Source organism: Petaurus breviceps, unplaced genomic scaffold (assembly GCF_028583685.1).
Source record: "Petaurus breviceps papuanus isolate PSGF00001 unplaced genomic scaffold, PetGlider_PUasm1.0 90849, whole genome shotgun sequence".
Lineage (NCBI taxonomy): Eukaryota > Metazoa > Chordata > Mammalia > Diprotodontia > Petauridae > Petaurus > Petaurus breviceps.
In genome coordinates, this window is record NW_027187361.1 from 18,726,757 (window position 1) to 18,747,020 (window position 20,264).

The 20,264-nt window shown below is 35.7% G+C and overlaps 1 protein-coding gene across 1 annotated transcript in view; it reads left to right on the forward strand.

Moving 5' to 3' along the window:
• Positions 1 to 20,264, forward strand: part of OCA2 (OCA2 melanosomal transmembrane protein) — a 539,713-nt gene that overhangs the window by 360,726 nt on the left and 158,723 nt on the right. Inside the window, exon 23 of the mRNA XM_069073057.1 lies at positions 18,442 to 18,535. Within this exon, the coding sequence (XP_068929158.1) occupies positions 18,442 to 18,535 (94 nt within the window). The remainder of the gene's footprint in view (positions 1 to 18,441; positions 18,536 to 20,264) is intronic.

Genomic DNA, 20,264 nt, shown 5'->3' on the forward strand with positions numbered 1-20,264 from the left:
CCTTTGAAACGAATTGCTAATTTGCTTCAACCATTTAGCAGTTGAAGAATATCTATTATTCTTATAAATTTGAGTCAATTCTCTATAGGTCTTGGAAAAGAGAATTTTCTCTGAGAAACTTTAGGTGCATTGAATTCTTGTGAAAAATCTTTTAAATTTGATATATTCAAAATTGTCCTGAAATGGATAATTTGAAATACTTCTGGGATCTTCTATAGCACTTATATGGTCATGAACTTTTTCCCTAACCTTAGATCTGACAGGTATTTTCTTCCTTGTTTTTCTATTTGTTTATGATGTAACCTTTTATGTTTAAGTCATGTATCTGTCTGGAGCTTATTTTGTAATAATGTGTGAGATATTAGTCTAAACATAATTTCTGCCAGACTGCTTTCCAATTTTTCCAGCAGGTTTTGTGAATTGTAATTCCCAAATGGCTGGGACCTTTGGGTTTATTGACCACTTCACTACTGTGCTCATTTGATCTTGTATATTCTTTACCTAATCTATGCCACGGATTGACCTATATATTTTAATAGTACTAAATCTTTTGATAATTATTACTTTGTGCTATAGTTTGAAATCATTCTAAAAATCATTTCCTTTGAGATTCTTGACCTTTCCCCCCTCCATCTGAATTTCATTATGATCTTTTTCTAGTTTTATAAAGTAATTATCTGGTTGTCTTAATTGGTATAACTCAGAAAAAGTGAATTAATTTATATAGTATTATATAAGTATATAGTATTTATATAGTATAATTGATATATTTATATTGTATTATAATTTTTATTCTATTGTCACAGTCTATCTATGAGAAATTGTACTCCTTTTTTCATCTTACTAGAATTCTAGTATGAAGTTTTAATTTTTTTAATTCAATTTTTAATTTATTAATTTGTTTGTTTCCTTTTAGTTTACAGGATTCAATTCCACAATTCCTTAAATTTCACATTTTGTCCCCCTCCCTCCCCAATGGCGTCTTATAATCAAGTATAGGATCTGCAAATACTTTCACATTATACAATGGTCAGGTTATAAGGATGGATTGTACCAGCTGGAATGAAAAATGGTAAAGAGGACATAAAATCAAATAAGAGAAGGAAAAAGATCAGGTATTTTGCTTCCACCTGGATATAAATTTAGTTCTTTCTCTGGATCATTTGCATCTGCCTTTTTGTGTTAAATGATTATCGTTGTATTGCTACCATTCCTATGTGTCTTGGCAAGTAGTCTATTTTTTTTTGTCATTATTTTAAATGAAATTGTCAAACTCATTTTGGAGCTTGACTCTTTTATCTAATGTGCTTGTTACCCCTCACAGCTTCAAGTCATCTGTAAATGTAATAAGCATTCTTTCTATGGCTTCCAAGTCATAGATAAAAACATTGATTAACTTGGGCCAAGGACATATCTCTGGAATACTCAACTGGCTAACCCCCTTTAAGATGACTTTGAGCTGTTAATAAACAGTCTAGTTATTCAACCAATCCTGCATCTTCACAGCTATATTCTTGTCTACCCCATAGCTCTCCATCTTATCCAAAAGGATAATATAAAAAAATTTTAATTGCTGAAATAAAAGTATATTATGTCTATAGTAATTCTTTTATCTCTCAGTCTAATTAGCTTCTTTTTCTGCAGTCATTTTCAGTCATATATGACTCTTCATGACCTCATTTGGGGTTCTCTTAGCAAAGATACTGAACTAATTTGCCATTTCCTTCCATTCATTTTATAGATGAGGAATCTGAGGCAAATAGGGTTAAGTGACTCACCCAGGGTCACATAGCTAGTAAATGTCTGAGGCTGGATTTGAATTCAGGTCTTCCTGACTCCAGGAAGGACACTTTATCCACTGTGCCACTGTGCCACTATCATTAGCCTGTTCTGTTGTTTGTTTTCAAGTTGTTTTAGTTACTTCCAACTCTTTAAGATGCCATTTGAATCTCCATAACTGTAGACCTGGTGCTCAATCCACTCTGCACTTAGCTGCCCTAATGAGATTGTTCGTTTTGAGAAAACCAAGTTAATTTGATTAGATACGTTTGTCTTGATGCCATGTTGACTCTTAAAGATCACTGCTTCCCTTTCCAAGTGCTCAAAAACTCTCCTAATAGCGTCCTAGAATTTTGTCAAAAAACAAATGCAAATCATTGGATTTTCACTTTCAGATTTTATTGTCTTCCTTTTTTTTTAAAATAAATTGAGACATTTCCCCCTCCCCAATCCAGATGTGTTTTTGTTGTGTTAGATCTCTGTGGTTCAGCAATCCTACCTGCTGGTTATTGCGGTATTCTAGGTTGTAGTTCAGCTGTACCTGGCAACTTGAACTCATTGAAGGCGGCTCAGTCCTATCTGACTGTTTCCTCACATAATGTTTCTACTCCCTGCTGACCTTTTCTGTTGGACTATTCCCAGTTCTAATATCATCCTCCTTGGGAAGACAACATAAGTGAAATAGAAGTTGATTAATTTAGCCTGCTTCTCATTATCTGTCATTTCATTCACTATAAGAAGTACTTCTCTCCCTTCTTTCATCTTCTTTTTGCCTCTAATCTAATATCCTTTTAAAACTTCTGAGAAAATCCATCCCCATTTATTTTGTTTTTAGCCTTCGTTATCAGCTTTGCTTCATTCTGGCTTTTACTGTTCAATATGTTTTTCTTGTTATCTCAGTGATGGAGTGGTTGCTTGTCATCCTGTTTCTTATCCTTTCTCCTGCAGTTCCTTTTGGTTGGTCCAAATCAGATCTAAAACAAAAGTTTCCCTTGTAACTTTGAGGACTTTTTCAGACATAGCACAATGGCTAAACCACTAGGCTTGGATTCTGAGAGACCTGGGTGCATGTCCTGCTTCTGATACATGCTGATTGTGGGACTTGGGACACTTACTTCTCAGTGTCCCAGGAAACTAAGACTTAGATTGAAGATTACAATTTGTATAACAAATGATGATCTGCATTGGCAGAGGCAGGTTCTCACCAGAAGTTCTCTATGCCAATGTAATCACTGGTCCAGAAAAATTATCTTTAAGGCAAGTGAGAAATTGTTCTGCTTTGGGGAAGGGGAAGAGGGAGGAAGAGAAGGGAGAGGGAGAGGGAGAAAAAGAAGGAGAGGGGGAGGGAGAGAGAAAGAAGGCAGAGGGAGGAAGTGAAGAGAGTAGAGAATAGGATATGAAAGAGATGGGAAGGAGAAATGGGGGGAGGAAGAGAGAAGGGAGGAGGGAGGGACAAAGAGTAAGGATGGGAAAAGAAAGGTAGGGAGAGAGGGAGGAAAGAGAGGGGAACAACTTCTAGTTTTGCTTTTTTTGTGCTATTATTCCAAGCATATCCTGTTTGCACGTAATTGTTTTCATGTTGTCTCCTCTGCTATACCATAAGCTCCTTGAGAGCAAAGACAATTTTTTTTCCTTTCTTTTATCCCCTGCACTTAGTACAATGCTTGCCACATAGAAGACATTCCATAAATGTCAAATAACTTCATATGACTTGATTTCTTTCCTCCTTAGTCCCTATCAGTACCTGGTTAGTCCCTTAAGAATCCCATTTCCATGCCCCATCATCCTCCTTCAACACCAAGACCATTGTTGCCACATTATTTCCATTTTCCCCTTTAAAGTGGAAGAAGCCCTTCATCTTTATGAGAAATGAAAATGACATTGGAGGGGGCAGGTGCATCAGTGGCAAGGAAGCCTCTAGCTTTAATTTGTTCTGACTTAAAGAAAATGAAAAATGTTGTGTTATTTTATGGCTTGTTTCCCCATTTCTGAGTGAAAATGAGTACAGTGATGGATAATGAAGGGCGGATGAATTGATCTAGATAATTCCTGCTTGTAAAATCATGTTTTTAATAATTTTGAAAAAAAGACTTTCCCAAACTTAAGTAGCTAATAATAGCAATAAAAGTTACCCACCATAGGATACCATGAATTGTTGAACACAAACCTTGGTTTACATGTTATCAGATGCCTCAGTTTCATTCCATGGCAAAAGAACACATTTGGGAGATTTCCAGACCAGTTGTGTTCTTGTACAAGTGGGGTATGTTCAGTGATGTAGAGCATGTAAGTACAACAATATTCAGATGGAATTTTGGCTTCTTTTCAAAGGGAAAAAATGCTAAGCAGTTTTGGATAATCACCAAACAGAATCATCACTTGGCATGGATTTAGAAATGCATTTGACAGGTAAATTTTTTTCCTCTTGGGCAACAGGAAAGGGTACTTGGCACGGTGATGAAACAATTGTAATAGTATGAAGAGAACAAAGGAGGTCTCTAGGAGAGGGTTTAAAATAGAAATTTTAAGTAACAAGAACTGTGTGATAAAAGACAGTGTGGTATAGCAGGTAGAGAGAAAGAGAGTTAGATTTAGGGCTAGTTAAACCTGGATTTTAGTCATGTGTGGTTCTAGGCAAGTTACCTCACTTCTCAGTGCTTCCGGACAACTCTCTAAGACTATATATTACAGAGAGTATACTCACTGGGAATATCAGCACTAAAAATGTGTGGATAAGTTACTTCTCCACTCATAGAACTTCAGAAGCTCCCTATTGCCATCTATTCTCAAAGAGGACCATGACATCAGGAAGGTGATGTCATCACTTGCATGTGAATTGACTTATACTCTTTTCTTGGAACTGATGTCTGTATTTCAGAGTTGGGGATGGATTGGAGGAGAGAAAAAATGTAAAGAGTAAAAGTGAAAAGAGTAAAGGAAATAACGTATTCAGGACACCTTGAAACACAAAAGGTTAAATTTTTCTGTCATGGCAGAAAAAAATGGTGAGGCTTTAATCATTTTCTTTCTGTGAATAAATCTTAATTATCTCCATTTCCTGTGTTAACTGTTTATTTTGTATAAGCCACATTCTTTTTTTGGGGGGGGCATATTATAAGTTAGTGATATTAAGAGCATGGTTCATTAAGTACCTGTGGTTTACTCACATGCAATGCTGGGCTTTTAAAAGCTTCTAATTTTCATGTTACAATCTTATACTCGACTCTGCAGCCATGTAGCTGTTTTGGTTAATGGTGGTTGCAAATGAAACAGAGCAGTCATCCAATTCTGAGTGCTGTTCAGATTGATATAAACTTTTAATTTTTTGAATGTGTCCTATTTATACTGGAACATTTGGGAATTTTTCAAAGACCTAACCAATGCTTTGATGTGCAACTAATGTATTCAAACAGGAAAAAAAGGATAGGGTTGAGTTAATCTGACTCAAAATATTGGACTGTGACACATAACTCACACCTAAACCATGTAGCTTGCTACTGACTATTTCATTTTCTAAAGTAAAATATTGTTTTTGGTCTATAAAATTATCCTTAAGGTTCACATTTGGGTTTCTCTCCTTTGGATTTCATGTTGCTTTCACTCTGAAACTGTAGGCTACATGAGGGTAGGAACTGTCATTCATTTTTGTATTGTTCACAGTGCTTGCATGAAGTGGGAACTTGATAAATATTTATTTTATGAATTCTCCCAAATAACTCCATAACATATCCTGATCTTAAAATACTTAACTATTCATTTGCATTAATGAAGTTGTCTGTTAACATGCAAATGCTGCTGGTAGCTTTAAAGTGGAAGCTGATTAATTATTTGTACCTTGATATACAGCAATCTTCTTGTTAGGGCATCTTATAAGTCAGTTTAATAGCAAAGTCTATAGAGTGTTGGTTTTGGAACCAGAAAGACCTGGGTGAGTTTAAATCCTGTGTCAGACAGTTACTAGATAAGTGAGTTTGGGCAACTCAACCTCTCTCAGCCTCAGTTGTTTCATTTGTGAAATGGGGATAAAAATAGTGCATGCCTTTAGGACTATTGTGAGGATCAAATGAGGTAATAATTGGAAGGCACTTTGAAAACCTTTGAGAGCTATATATATGCAAGCTATTATTATAATTAGTATATTAGAAATGCCCAGTTAGCTATAGATAGACAAATTGTTTAATTATTCAAAAAGCTTATTAAAAAGAGGCAGCCAGGTGGTGAAGTAAGTAAGAGCGCTGGCCCCAGACTCAGGAGACCTGAGTTTGGTTCCGGCCTCAGATACTTGGCAGTCACACAAAAATAACTGGCCGTGTAACCTTGAGCAAGTTACTTAAACCCAATTGCTTAAAAAAAAAGACATCAAGTTCATAGAGGTTAATGTTTGAGAGTGAATGAGCAGAAACCTGTCCACTCTCAGGAAATGGGATGAGTAAATCCCTCATGAGGGTGAATGCCAAACTTACATATGAGCAGCCAATGTGGTACATTGGTACCTAATTCTAGAGTCAGATGCTGATGCATATTATTTCTATGAATTTGGAAAATTGCTTAACTTGCTTAGGTCTTAACATCTTCATTTGTAAAATGATGGCGTTGGTGAAAGTGACTTTTAAGGTCCCTTTTTAGCTCTTCAACTATAACCCTGTGCATGTTGGGAAGTTACCATGACTACCATTATAGACATATGTTTGGGTTAAGTGTCTGGGGTGATAAGGAATTGGACAAAATGGGAAAGATGAGAAAAAAAGAGAATGTTTACAAAATGTTGTTTTCTAACAAATTAACTAGGGGTACATGGATGCTTTTGGCAATTTTGTTAAACCTTCATAAAGGAGCCTGCTTCAAGGTCCATTTGAAATCCGAACTTCTACAGAAAGTCTTTCCTGATTCTCTTGATGCTAGTGCCTTTCCTTGAATAATTATTTCAAATTTATCCTTTATTTGGTTTGCTTGTACACAGTTGTTTGCATATTGTCCCCTCATAGATTGTGTTAATGTGGAGAGCAGAAGCTGTCTTTTACCTTTCTTTGTGTTTTCATATCTTACATTAATGCCTGACATATAATATTCATCTAGTAAATGTTTATTGACTGATTGACAAAAGCTAACCAATGTGCTAATTGCCTTTATCTCATTAAAAAAACAATTGTTGCTGCCATTACAGTATTTGAGCTGTGTATTTGGTATCCTTCACATGTGATACAGGATTGAATGACCTGCTTTTTTTTTGGCATTGTAACTTTTTGCTGATATATTTTATGCATCTTCTCACACTGAAGTTATGGTAGCTCTAGCTTTTTGGGTAACCTCCAATTTTGATGTTTCTGAAATAATCATGTTCTATCTATCCCTCTTTGAAAAATTTGAAGATTAATCCATTATTAAATTTTAAATTAAATTCTATTTAAATTTATTTAATTAAATTATTTAACTTTATTATTAAATTTATTTAAATTAAATTAAATTTCAAAGTTGTGTTGCTGAGCCAAGATAGCGGAGAGAAGCCAGTAAGTTGCCTGAGCTTTCCTCAGTTTCCCTCAGAAACAATGTTAAATCAAGCCTCTAAAAGAATTCAGGAGTGACAGGATCCACAAAAAAATGGAGTGATGCAATTTTCCAGTCCAAGATAACTTAAAAGGACTTCAGGAAAGGTCTGTCTCACTTGGGTAAAAGGGGAGCACAGCTCAACACAGGCAGTATCTGACCAAGCCATGGGGAGACTCTTAGCCACAGCACAGCAACCAAGGCCCAGTGGTTCTGGTTCAGTAGGCCAGTGGTACAATAGGTCAGCACCAGTGCCACAAGAAAATTACCAGACCTAGAACCCCGGGGACAATAAGTGCAACTAATCAAGGCCAGCCTAGCACAGTGGGAAAGCCACTAGCACCAGAGGTCCCAGTACAGAAAACCAGTGACCAGGTCCCTGGCTCCCAGTACTACAAGATGCTTGGGACCAGAACCCCAGGAGCAGAGCTCAATTTTTAAAGATGAGCAAAAAAAAAGACCCCTGGATGTAAGGAAGATTAAAACACAAACCCAGAAGAGGACAACAGTGTCAAAATGCTCATTTGTGAAGCCTCAAAGGGGAATATGAATTGGTCCCAAGTCCAAAAAAGTCTCCTTAGAAGATCTCAAAAAGTATTTTAAAAATCAAGTAAGAGAGATAGAAGAAATATTGGGGGAACAATATGCAGGAGAATTACGAAATAAAGGTAACAACTTGGAATAGGAAGCACAAAAGTTGACTAAAGAAAATGACTCCATTAGAAAGTAGGATTGGCTAAATGGAAAAGGAGGAACAAACATTAACTGAGGAAAATAATTCCTTAAAGATTAGAACTGGGTAAGTGGAAGTTAATGACGCTATGAAATGTCAAGAATCAATCAAATAAAATTAAAAGAATGAAAAAATAGAAGATAATGTAAAATACTTCATTAGAAAAACAATTGACCTGGAAAATAGGTCCAGGAGAGATAATTTAAGAATTATTGCTTTATTTGAAAGCCATGATAAAAATAAAAGACCTTGGATAGCACCTTTCAAAAAATAATCAAGGAAAACTACCCTGATCTCCTAGAACCAGAGGATAAATAGTAAACAAAGGAATTCACTGATCACCTTCTGCAAGAGATTCCAAAATGAATACTACAAGGAATATTGTATTCAAATTCTGGAGCTATCAGGTCAAGGAGAAAATAGTGCAAATAACCAGAAAGAAACAGTTCAAATATTAAGAAGGTGTAGTCAGGATTGCACAGAACTTAGCAGTTTCTCCATTAAAGGATCTGGGCTTCAAATATGATACCTGGAAGACAAAAGAGATTGAATTACAACCAAGAATCAACTACCTAGCAAAACTGAGCACAATCTTTCAGGGGGGAAAATGAACATTTAATTAAATAGGGAGCTTTCAAACCTTCTTGATGAAAATACCAGAACTGAACAGAAAATTTGATTTCCAGATAGAAGGTTCAAGTGAAGCATGAAAAGGTAAAAAGGTAAACGGGAAAAAAAGGCATGGTATTCAATAAGGTTAAACAGTTAACATGGGAAGATGATGCTTGTAACTCTTAAGAACTGTATCGCTATTATGGCAATTAGGAGGCATATACTTAGAGGGTATGGGTATAAGTTGACTTTGGTGTGAGAATAAAAAAAAATTAATGGGTTTAAAAAGGATTATACTGAGATAAGAGGAAAGACAGAGGCAGAATGGGGTAAATTATATCACATGAAAGACCTGTTGAAGTAAAGGGAAAGAAGGAAGGGGGTGAACTTTGTTTGAACCTTACTCTCATTGGATTTGACTCAAAGAATAACATACACACTCAGTTGAGTATAGAAATCCATCTTGCCTGTTAGGGAAGTAGAAGGGGAAAAGAGAAAGAAAATGGGGGGGGGCTGACAGAAAGGAGGGCAGCGTGGGGGAGGCAGTGGTCAGAAGAAAACACTGTTGAGGAGGGACAGGGTGAAAGGAGAAAGATATAAAAAGGGGGAAAAGGTGGAGGTAAATTCACAGTAATCATAACTGTGAATGGGATAAACTTTCCCATAAAATTAAAGTGAATAGTAAAGTGTATTAAAAAAACAGAATCCTACAATATATTCTTTACAAGAAACACATTTGAAGCAAAGAGATACACACAGAGTCAAGGTAAAAGACTATAGCAGAACATATTATGCTTCAGCTGAAATAGAAAAGTCAGGAGTAGCAATAATGATCTCAGACAAAGCAAAAGCAAAAATAGATCTAAAAGAGATAAGGAAGGAAACTATATCCTTCTAAAAGGTACCATAGACAATAAAGTAATATCAGTATTAATAATATACTTATCATATGGTATTAGCATCCAAATTCTTAGAGGAGAAGTTACATGAGTTATAGGAAGAAATGGACAGCAAAACTATACTAGTATGGGACCTCAACCTCTCCCTCTTGGAACTAGATAAATCTAACCACAAAATAAACAAAAAGGAAGTTGAGATGAATAGAATTTTAGAAAGCTTAGATATGATAGACCTCTAGATAAAATTGGATGGGGATAGAAAGGAATAAACCTTTTTTTTTTCTCAGTGGTATATGGCACCTGAACAAAAACTGATCATATATTACTGCCTAAAAATCTCACAGTCAAATGCAGAAAGGCATAAATATTAAATACATCCTCATCAGAATATGATACAACAAAAAATATATGTTATAAGGGACCATGGAAAGATAGATAAAAAATCAATTGAAAATTAAATTATTATATTTCAGAGAATGAGTTGGTTAAACAAAAAATCATAGAAATAATCAATAATTCAATCCAGAAGAATTACAATAATCAGACAGCGTACCAAAATTTATGGGATACAGCCAAAGCAGTACTTAGGGGGAATTTTAGATATCTAATTGCTTATATGAATAATACAGGCAGAAAATTCTTCAGTAAACTGGGCATCCATCTAAAAAACATCTAGGAAAAGAACAAATTAAAAGCCCTCAAATAAATACCAAATTATAAATTCTGAAAATCAAAGGAAAGATTAATAAAATTGAGAGTAAGAAAATTATTCAACTAATAAATAAAAGTAAGAACTGGGTTTATGAAAAAAATAATAATATAGATAAATCTTTTGTTGGTCTGATTAAAAAAGAGAAGAAAATCAAATTACCAATATCAAAAATTAAAAGGGTGAATTCATCACCAATGAAGAGGAAATTAAAGGAATAATTCGGATCTTTTTTGTCTGCCTGTATGCCAATAAGTCTCACAATTTACTGACCAGACTAACTGAAGAGGAAATGAAATATTTAAATAATGTTATTTTAGGAAAAAAAATTGAACAAGTCATCAACAAATTTCCCAACAAAAAATCTCTAGGGCCAGATGGATACACAAGTGAATTCTACCAAACACTTAAAAAACAATTCTAATACTATATGATCTATTTGGAAAAAAAAAAAAAGTTCTACCAAATTCCTTTTATGACACAAATATGGTGCTGATACCTAAACCAGGAAGGGTCAAAACAGAGAAAGAAAATTATAGGCCAATTTCCCTAATGAATATTGATTCAAAAATTAAAAAACATATATATGAGCAAAGAGATTGTAGCAATTATTACAATGATAATCATTATGATCAGGTGGGATTTATACCAAGAATGCGGGGCTGGTTCAATATTAGGAAAACTATTAGCATAATTGACTGTACTAATAACAAAACCAACAAAAATCATATGATTATCTCAATAGACACAGAAAAAGCTTTTGACAAAATACAAGACCTATTCCTATTAAAAATGCTGGAGAGTAGAGGAATAAATGAGGTCTTCCTTAAAATAAATAGTATCTATCTAAAACTATTAGCAAGCATTATATGTAATAGGGATAAGCTAGAAGCATTCCCAATAAGATCAGGGGTGGAAAAAGAATGCCTTTTATCACATTTATCATTCAGTATTGTATTAGCAATGTTAGCTTTAGCAATAAGTGAAGAAAAATGCAATTGAAGGAATTAGATTAGGCAATGAGGAAACAAAGCTGTCATTCTTTGCAGATATGATAGAATTCTTAGAGAATCCTAGATAGTTAACTAAAAAGCTACTTGACATAATTAACAACTTTAGCAAAGTTGCAAGATATAAAGTGAGTCCACATAAATCATCAACATTTCTATAAATTACTATCAAAGCTCAGCAAGAAGAGATAGAGAAATTCCATTTGAAATAACTGTAGACAATATAAAATACTTAGGAGTCTACCTGCCAAGACAAATCCAGGAACTATATGAGCACAATTACAAAACACTTTTTACACAAATAAAGTCACATTTAAACAATTGGAAAAATGATTGTTCATGGGGAGGCTAAGCTAATATAATAAAGGTGACAATTCTAAATTGATTTACTTAGTGCCATACTAACTAAACTACCAAAAGCTATTCTATATAACTGGAAAAAAAATAACAAAATTCATCTGAAAGAATAAAAGGTCAAGAATATCAAGGGAATTAATGAAAAAAAAATTACAGAGGAAGGTAGCCTAGCTCTACCAGCTCTAAAACTATATGATAAAGCAGTGATGAGAAAAATTTTTGGTAGTGGCTAAGAAAAAGAGAGATGCAACAGTGGAATAGATTAGGTATATAATATGCAATAGTCAGTGATTATAGTAATCTACTCTTTGATAAACCCGAAAATTCCAGTTGGTGGGATAAGAACTCACTATTTGACAAAAACTGCTGGGAAAACTGGAAAATAATATAGTAAACCCAGACTCTAGCTTGTGGGATAAGAACTCACTATTTGATAAAAAAAAAAAACTGCTGGGAAAACTAGAAAGTAAGATAGCAGAAAGTAGGCATAGACCAATATCTCACAACATATACCAAGGTCAAAATGGGTACATGATTTAGACATAAAGGAATATGGAATCATAAGCAAATAAGTAGGTCAAGGAATAGTTTACCTGTTAGATCTATGGAGAATGGAAGAATTTATAATCAAACAAGAGATAGAGAAAATTATGAAATGCAAAATGGATAATTTTGATTACATTAAATTAAAAAGTTTTTTCACAAACCAAACCGACACAACCAACATTAGAGAGAAAATAGAAATCTGGGAAACAATTTTTACAGCAGTATTTCTAATAAAAACCTCATTTCTCAAATATATAGAAAACTGAGTCAAATTTACAAGAATACCAGTCATTTCCTGAATGATAAATGGTCAAAGTATATGAACAGGCAGTTTTCAGATGAATAAATTAAAGCTAACTATAGTCATATGAAAAAATGTTCCAAGTCACTATTGTTTAGAGAAATGCAAATTACAAAAAATTCTGAGGTACCATCCCACACCTATCAGATTGGCTAACATGACTGAAAAGGAAAATATTTGAGAAGTGGGAAAACTGGGACACTAATTGTTGTTGGTGAAATTATGAACTGATCCAACCATTCTGGAGAGCAATTTGGAACTATGCCCAAAGGACAATCAGACTCTGCATACTCTTTGATCTAGCAATACTGCCACTAGGTCTATATCCTGAAAAGATCATAAAAAAGGGAAAGGACCCACGTGACAAAAATATTTATAGTATCTCTTTTTGTGGTGGTTAAGAGTTGGAAATTGAAGGCATGCCCATCAATTGGGGAATGGCTTGAACAAATTACAGTATAAGAATGTAATATAATGCTATCATTCTATAAGAAAAGATGAGCAGGAGAATTTCAGAAAAATCTGGAAAGACTTACATGAAGTATTTTGTAGTGAAGTGAGCAGAACCAGGAGCACATTGTAGATGGTAACAGCAACAGCAACTATGATTGGTTTAGCTCTTCTGAGTAATACAATGACCCAAGACAATTCCGAAAGACTCTCGATAGAAAATGCTATCCACATTCAGAGAAAGAACTATGGAGTCTGAATGTAGCTTGAGGCATTCTATTTTTGCTTTTTTGTGTGTGGCTTTTTCCTTTTGTTCTGTTTCTTCTTTCACAGCTTGACTAATATGGAAATATGTTTACATGATTGCACATGTATAACCTATGTCAGATTGCTTGCCATCTTGGGGAAGGTGGATGGAAAGGATGGAGTGAGAAAAAATTTAAAACTCAAAATTTTATAGAAGGGTGTTGAAAACTATCTTTACATGTAATTGGAAAAAATAAATTATGTTGCTTTCAGAATGGATTTTTTATTATATGCATTTAGCTACATTCAGCTGTTCTTTCCAGAGTTATCTTCCTAAGTGCCATTTCTAGCTCCTCACTTAACATGTTTTTCTGATATTGAGAAGGTAGAATCCTAATGGGCTGGTTATATTTCTGTGAGAATAGATTATGACAGAAATGATAAAAATGTTTTATTTAAGTTATTTTTTTTTGCCTTTTCCCTCCATTTCATCCACAACTCCTAAAGGAATGACCCATATTTGCTGGGTTTCATGGCAAACTTTCTGTGGGCTCGTGTTTTCTAAAGTTTTGTCAAATGACAGTCTTTTTAATCACCAATCAGTATTTTCTATGATGTTTTTCTAAGTAAGCTTGTGCTCAAAAGTGCTGTTGTCCTTTCCCTGACACACAACCGTATAGCACATGGAAATGTTGCTAGAATTTAAGTCAAAATATCAGAGAGGGGGTTATAGGCCTGGGTTTACTTCTTACTACCCATGTGATGCTGGGCAAATAACTTGACATTTGTCAAAGGAAAGGGTTGGACCAGATGTCAGGATCTTTCAGATTCTAAATCTGTGATCCTATGTTTGACAAAGAAAATGTGTTTATGGAATGAAGCAATTTCTGGGTTCTTTGTGTTAACTGTTTATTAGTCACCCCAGGAAAATCTCCTAAGGAATAAGTAGCCATAATAGCAAATGACAGCAGCAATTTGGCAGAGAAGTTGAAAATAGGAATTTACGGGCCAGAGAGTAGCAGTAGAGGGCAGACCTTTAGTGGAAAATGACTTTGAAAATGCAGTGGAGTGGTAGCTGAAGGGGGAGTTCTAGGTAGACCAATGTCAGTGGTAGTCCCAGTTCATTACTGGGAGACAGGGCTATGAAATGTGTTTTATTTTCAAGGTAACCCTTCCCTCCCTTGGAGTTCTAGTTGTTTGAGGAGTGATGTTCTTCTTCACTAGGGTAGCAATCTATGGGAGATGATACTACTTTATGTATTGGGGAATATTGTATAAAAACAATGATGCTGATCTCTATTATTTGCTTTCTATTCTGTCCCAATTGAATACTTAGCTATTTGATTTATGGTTCCAACTTGGTCTACTGGTAGTAAATGCACTGGTTGAAAGTGTGAGCTGTATTTGCATAATTGTGACCCCACACTCAAAGCTGGAGGGAAATTCCAGAGGCCAGCAAGATCTCTCTTACTTAGTTTGGAAGGTTTTGTAAAATTCTTCATAGAATTTTTCTACTGTGTTATACAATAGATGTTTGCACATAATAATGTTCATGACCATCTTTTTGCATGAATATCAAGTGAATTGCAAGGCAAGATGACTGTTATTAGATGTTTATTGTTGTTTTTCAAAGCATAACAAAACCTACTTTGCCAATTCTTTTGACTACCTCCCTGAGGAGACCCTGTGAACCATTTTCTATTATTTGGATTTTTTTTGTGCCTTTAGTTTCATTTGTAGTGAGAATGTTCATTTGGGAGTGGTTCATTTTTCCTAATAGTTTATCAGTTCATTGGTCATTGAAAGAAGTTCTCAGAAAGTCAACAATTAACTTATATTTATGGATGGTCTAAAATCTGTAATTCTTAGCACCTTCTGTATTCTTTTTTGTACTTCCATAATTGGAAGTGAATGGGGGCAGTGCATGTAAGACCATGGACCATTTCACATTTTTCTTTATTTTGGGACTGCAATAGCTAACTAATTCAATTAACAGGCAATGTAGGCTTCTCCAACTTAATAAATCCAAGATAGAACTCATTAGTGTTCCTTTTCCCTGAATCCATCTTTCTTCCTACCGTTCCTATTTCTTTTGAGGGTACCACTGTTGAGGTTTGGGGTTAGGGGTGTTCAAGACCCCAAAATACCAACACAATGGGTCCTGCTGAGCAAATTCAACTCAAGCATATTCTCAGCCAAAGAAAACAAAGTTTATTAAAGATTTACCTTAATGGGTAGACTCTTAAAGAGCCTAAATATTTGTGACTCTTGTATTAAAAGTGGGCCAGAACAATCTGACACAGGCTGGTTTGCTCTAGATTAATCTCAGCCTCCTCATGGAGACAAGATGGATGTTATGTACAGAAAGACTGTGGGAGGGATCTAGGGGCAGTCTAGAGGAGGGGTTTGGGGAGGGTGTTGAGGAGGAGTCTAAGGAGGATCTTGATGGAAGTGAGGTCAAGACTCCAGGAACCAAGAGAATGGGATTTTGATGGGATCAAGGGTGGAAAAAAGGGGAAGGTAACAGACAATGAAGGACTAGGCTAGTTTAAGGATAGCAGATTTGGTCAGAGATATTTTGGTAGGATCTTGGGTGAATGGTAGCTGAAGGCTACCTGTAGATAACAATGGAGGGCTAGGCTAGGTTTAGGGTAACAGATTCAACCAAAGTGGTAATGGAAGGCTTATGGGCTCAGACAAATGCCAGATCCAGTAGAAAGATTAAAAGAGAGTTCAAGGGGGTTCCCAGAGCCTGTACCTTTACCATTCTTTAGTGACCTATTTCACAACCCAGGAATCATCCTCCATTCTTCAGTGTTACTCAACACCACAGGCTCCCAGGATTCATCCCTTGCTGTCACTTGTTAATACAACTTTCACAACATCTCTAACATTTGTCCCCTTCTCTTTGCTGATAACAGGACTATCTTAATTCAGGTCTTCATCACTTCTTACCTGGACTATTACAGTAGCTTCTTAACTCAATTAATCTTTCCACCTCAGGTTTCTCTCACCTCTCCAATCTGCCTTCCACATTGTTGCCAAAATACAAGTCCAGAAGTATAGGTCTGACCTTGCTCAAAAGGTGCTAGTGGATCTTTATTGCCTCCAGCATAAAGTGATATCCCCCTTTTTGGTGTTTAAAGTGAGTCTTTCATAATTTGGGTCCATTTTTACCTTTCCGGGATTATTGAACAGTACATCCTTTCACAAAAAAGCCAAACTAGCCTCCTTGCTTTTCTTCATGTATCAGAGTCCATTTTGCATCTTCTCATACTTTGCACAGGTTCTCTCCCATGTCTCTTGTGTTTGCTTCTTTAAATATGTCTAGCTGAATCTATATGAGTAAATTGCATCAGCTAGGTGGCATAGATAAAATACCAGGCCAGGAATCAGGATGACTCCTCTTTGAGAATTAAATCTATTGTCAGACACATACTAGCTGTGTTACCATGGACAAGTTACTTAACCCTGTTTGCCTCAGTTGCTTCATCTATAAAGCAAGCTGGAGAAAGAAATGGCAAACTGTTGGGATTTGGGGTTTATGGGTGCTCGATACCCCAAAATACTAACATGCTGGGTTTTACTGAATGAATTCAGCTCAAGCCTTTTCTCAGCCAAAGAAAACAAAGTTTATTAAAGATTAGCCATGATGGGTAGACTCTTAAGGAGCCTAAGCATTTGTGACACTTGTATTGACAATCAGGTCAGAACAATCTGACACAAATTGAGTCTGACCACTTTCATGGAGGCAAGATGGATCTTATATACAGAAAGACTGTGGGAGAGATCTAGGGGTGGTCAGGTAGTCTGGGATGATGAGAAGAGGGGTCAAGGCGGGGATCTTGATGAGACTGGGGTGACTAGAGGTCAGATTCCCAGGAATCGGATTAAAGATGGGGAATAGCTGAAGGCTACTTGGAAATGACAGACAGTGGAGGGCTAGGCTAGTTTAAGGGTAACAGATTTGGGTATAGATTTTTCAATAGTATCAAGGGTGGGAAGTAGCTGGACAATAGAGGGCAAGGCTAGGTTAAAAGTAACAGATTTGGGCCTAGGATAATGAAAGACTTATGATCTCAAGTAAATGGCTCATTAAGTGGGAAGATTCAAGGAGATCAAGGAGGTTGCCAGGACCTGTAACCCATCAAAACCACTCCAGTATCTTTACCAAGGAAACCCCAAATGGAATCACAAAGAGTTGGATAGAACTGAAAAGACTGAACAACAACATAAGACTAAATATCTATATTTATACAACTCTCCCCCTCCCTCCCGTTTGTGTCACACACAGACACATAGACACATATACACACACCAGTATTTGTGAAAGAAATGATTATGGTTAAAATTTTCCTGCTTTTCTGCTCCTTATTCAGAAATCAGCCCCTGTGGGTTATTTAGGCAGCCTTTGAAGTACAGGGCTGATGGAAAACTCTGATCTGTTCAAAAAGTAAAGAAATTTTAGTTTAGGTAAATTGATGGATTCTGACCCACTGTATTTTATTCAGACAGGTCGGGGTAAAAGTGGACTTCAAACCTTTTTTGTAAATTACCCTAGGCATGATGATATGAGTATAGATAAGTCTCTTTGGCTTAGACTGAGTGATCAGAGTCATGCCTCCAAACCCCTCATTAGAATAAGCCCACCTCTCATTATAATATTCTTTCTTCTCATTTGTTGTTAACCAATTAATTGTCATACTCAGGAATACCTACTCTTCCAAGGGCATGTAAAGGTCCAGTTCCAGGAAGTTTCCATCGAGGTGGTATTTGGAATTCAAAAGTGCTACTGAACCTTTTATTAATTATCTACCAGCATAATTAATAAAATGATTAATTCCCCAGAATTATATACAAATACAAAAATTTTGTACATGACAAGAGAGGCAGACAGACAAGCAGATAGAGAAAGAAGCAGAGAGAAAGAGAGGAACCAATAATCAATTTCTCTGTACATTTTGAGGAACTGTTCTTATATGATCTGATGTTTCCTCTTCTCTTTTGCTTATTGTGACTCAGAAAACAGTTGTGTTCTTATGGGGAAAAAATAATTATGATATTTGCAAGTGACTGCCTTGTTATTTGCATGCACTTACTTCTCTTGAGTTGTGTGAAAAGTAATGGACCTTGATTTCCTTCTTAGTAATTGTCAAATCCCAAACCTGTGAGAAGATCTAAATGCACATCTGGACAACATAATGGGAACCTGCCCCAAAGCTGAACTGACTTTTCTTTTCTTTTTTGGATTCCAGGTAATGGGACATTAATTGGTGCCTCAGCCAATGTCGTCTGTGCTGGAATTGCAGAACAGCATGGATATGGCTTCTCTTTCTTGGAATTTTTCAGGTATCTTTGTGAACTTCTTCTGGTTTTCTTTTTAACTGTACCTTCAATATGCTAATCTTGGTTTTTTTTTATTATTGAAAGAAACAAATTGACACCATCTAGCCCAAGCAATTAGGCATTAGACTAAACATGTTTTTAGTCATTAAAGAGACCTGGAGTATGTGGAATTTGAGCAGTGAAAACAAATTAAATCTTTATTGCTAGAATTAGCCTTTCATCACAAAGTGTGATTTCAGACATCCTTTAGGACTGAATGATTCAGATTAAAGTGGAATTTCTCTGGAGGAAAAGAAAAGCTAAGTATAAGTGTTGAAAAATTGCCAGACTTTGCTGGATATGAGATTGCAGGTTCATTTCTCTCAAGGAAATTTCTCAGAGGATCTGTTTCCATTTGGATGATGATGTTGGTTCTGAAGAAAATGCATGGGTGGGCAGTCTTACATGTATGCTTGATATTGACAATTCACCAAATGGTGTTGTTGCCATTGCTATTTCTAGTCTATTTCTGAGAGTCATCTTTCCTTTGGTATCCTCATAACCAGATCTCTGCAGTAAGAATTGGCTGCCTCACACCAGAAGTTTGGTTAATGTTTTCCTAGATCTTGTAGGTAGGGCTCCTTGTAAACATTCTATCTGCCCCATCCAGGGTACTCTGAGCACAATAGAGTCTTAACCTTTGTAGAATGATTGTTGCTTATCTTTTTTCATTTCCTTGTGAAAATTTCTCTACCCATGCTTCATATTGAGTTCATTCTTCTCATTAATTTTGAAGCTCTCTATCTGTTTTGTTCTGTCACCTTCATCTCACTCTATGTTCCCAAAAGTTTCCTTCACTCTTCAAGACAATTTTCTTTCAGCAGCCTATGTAAGAAGTCCCACCTTTAATGTAATTCCTTTTTTCCTGTGCTGGAAAAACACTACTCCCACCTCTTCTCATCTACATTTTCTCCCTTCTTTCATCAAAGTCTTCCTTAAATCCATCTTATACAAAAAATGATTGCAAATTTGTGTATTTCATTATATCAGGTTGAGTGGACAGAACTCATTCCTTTTGTACAGGTATACAGCAAACAATCCACTTTGTTTATCAAAGTCTTTTGTTTTTAGACCAACCCATGTATAAAAGTCAACTTAATATTTTTTTTTCTAGAAAAAAGCAGAAAGCTAATTGACCATATTGCCATTGACTTATATCCTGTATGTATGTGTCTTACCACTTTAAGTTCTTAGGAACTCCTAGCTAACTTGCTGTGTCTTAAATAGACATTCAACAGTAATAACTTCACCTTTACTGTGATAAATTTGGAGTTGAACTCATGTCCTTAGGTCTAGACTAGAAGCAGAGAAGCCTTTTGCATATGGCATGATCTAAGCAGCATGTGTATAATTGTCCACTTTGCACCCCAGATAAATGGCACTGGAAAATGTGGGTGAAGCCACAATGATTCAGTAGGTAGCCTTTTTGCAAGCTTAATGAATTCTTTGAATATGGCTGGCAGAATTGCAATTATCATTTAGAAACTGAAAATTGTTTAATTTTTTACATTTATGCCTGAGCAATGTAGAATCCACTTAACCTTTCTTGAGAGTTTGTTGTTGTTTAATTATTTTTCAGTTATGTTTGACTCTTCATGACCCCATTAGGGATTTTCTTGGCAACAATACTACAATAGTTTGCTATTTACTTCTCCCGCTCATTTCACAGATGAGAAACTGAGGCAAACAGGGT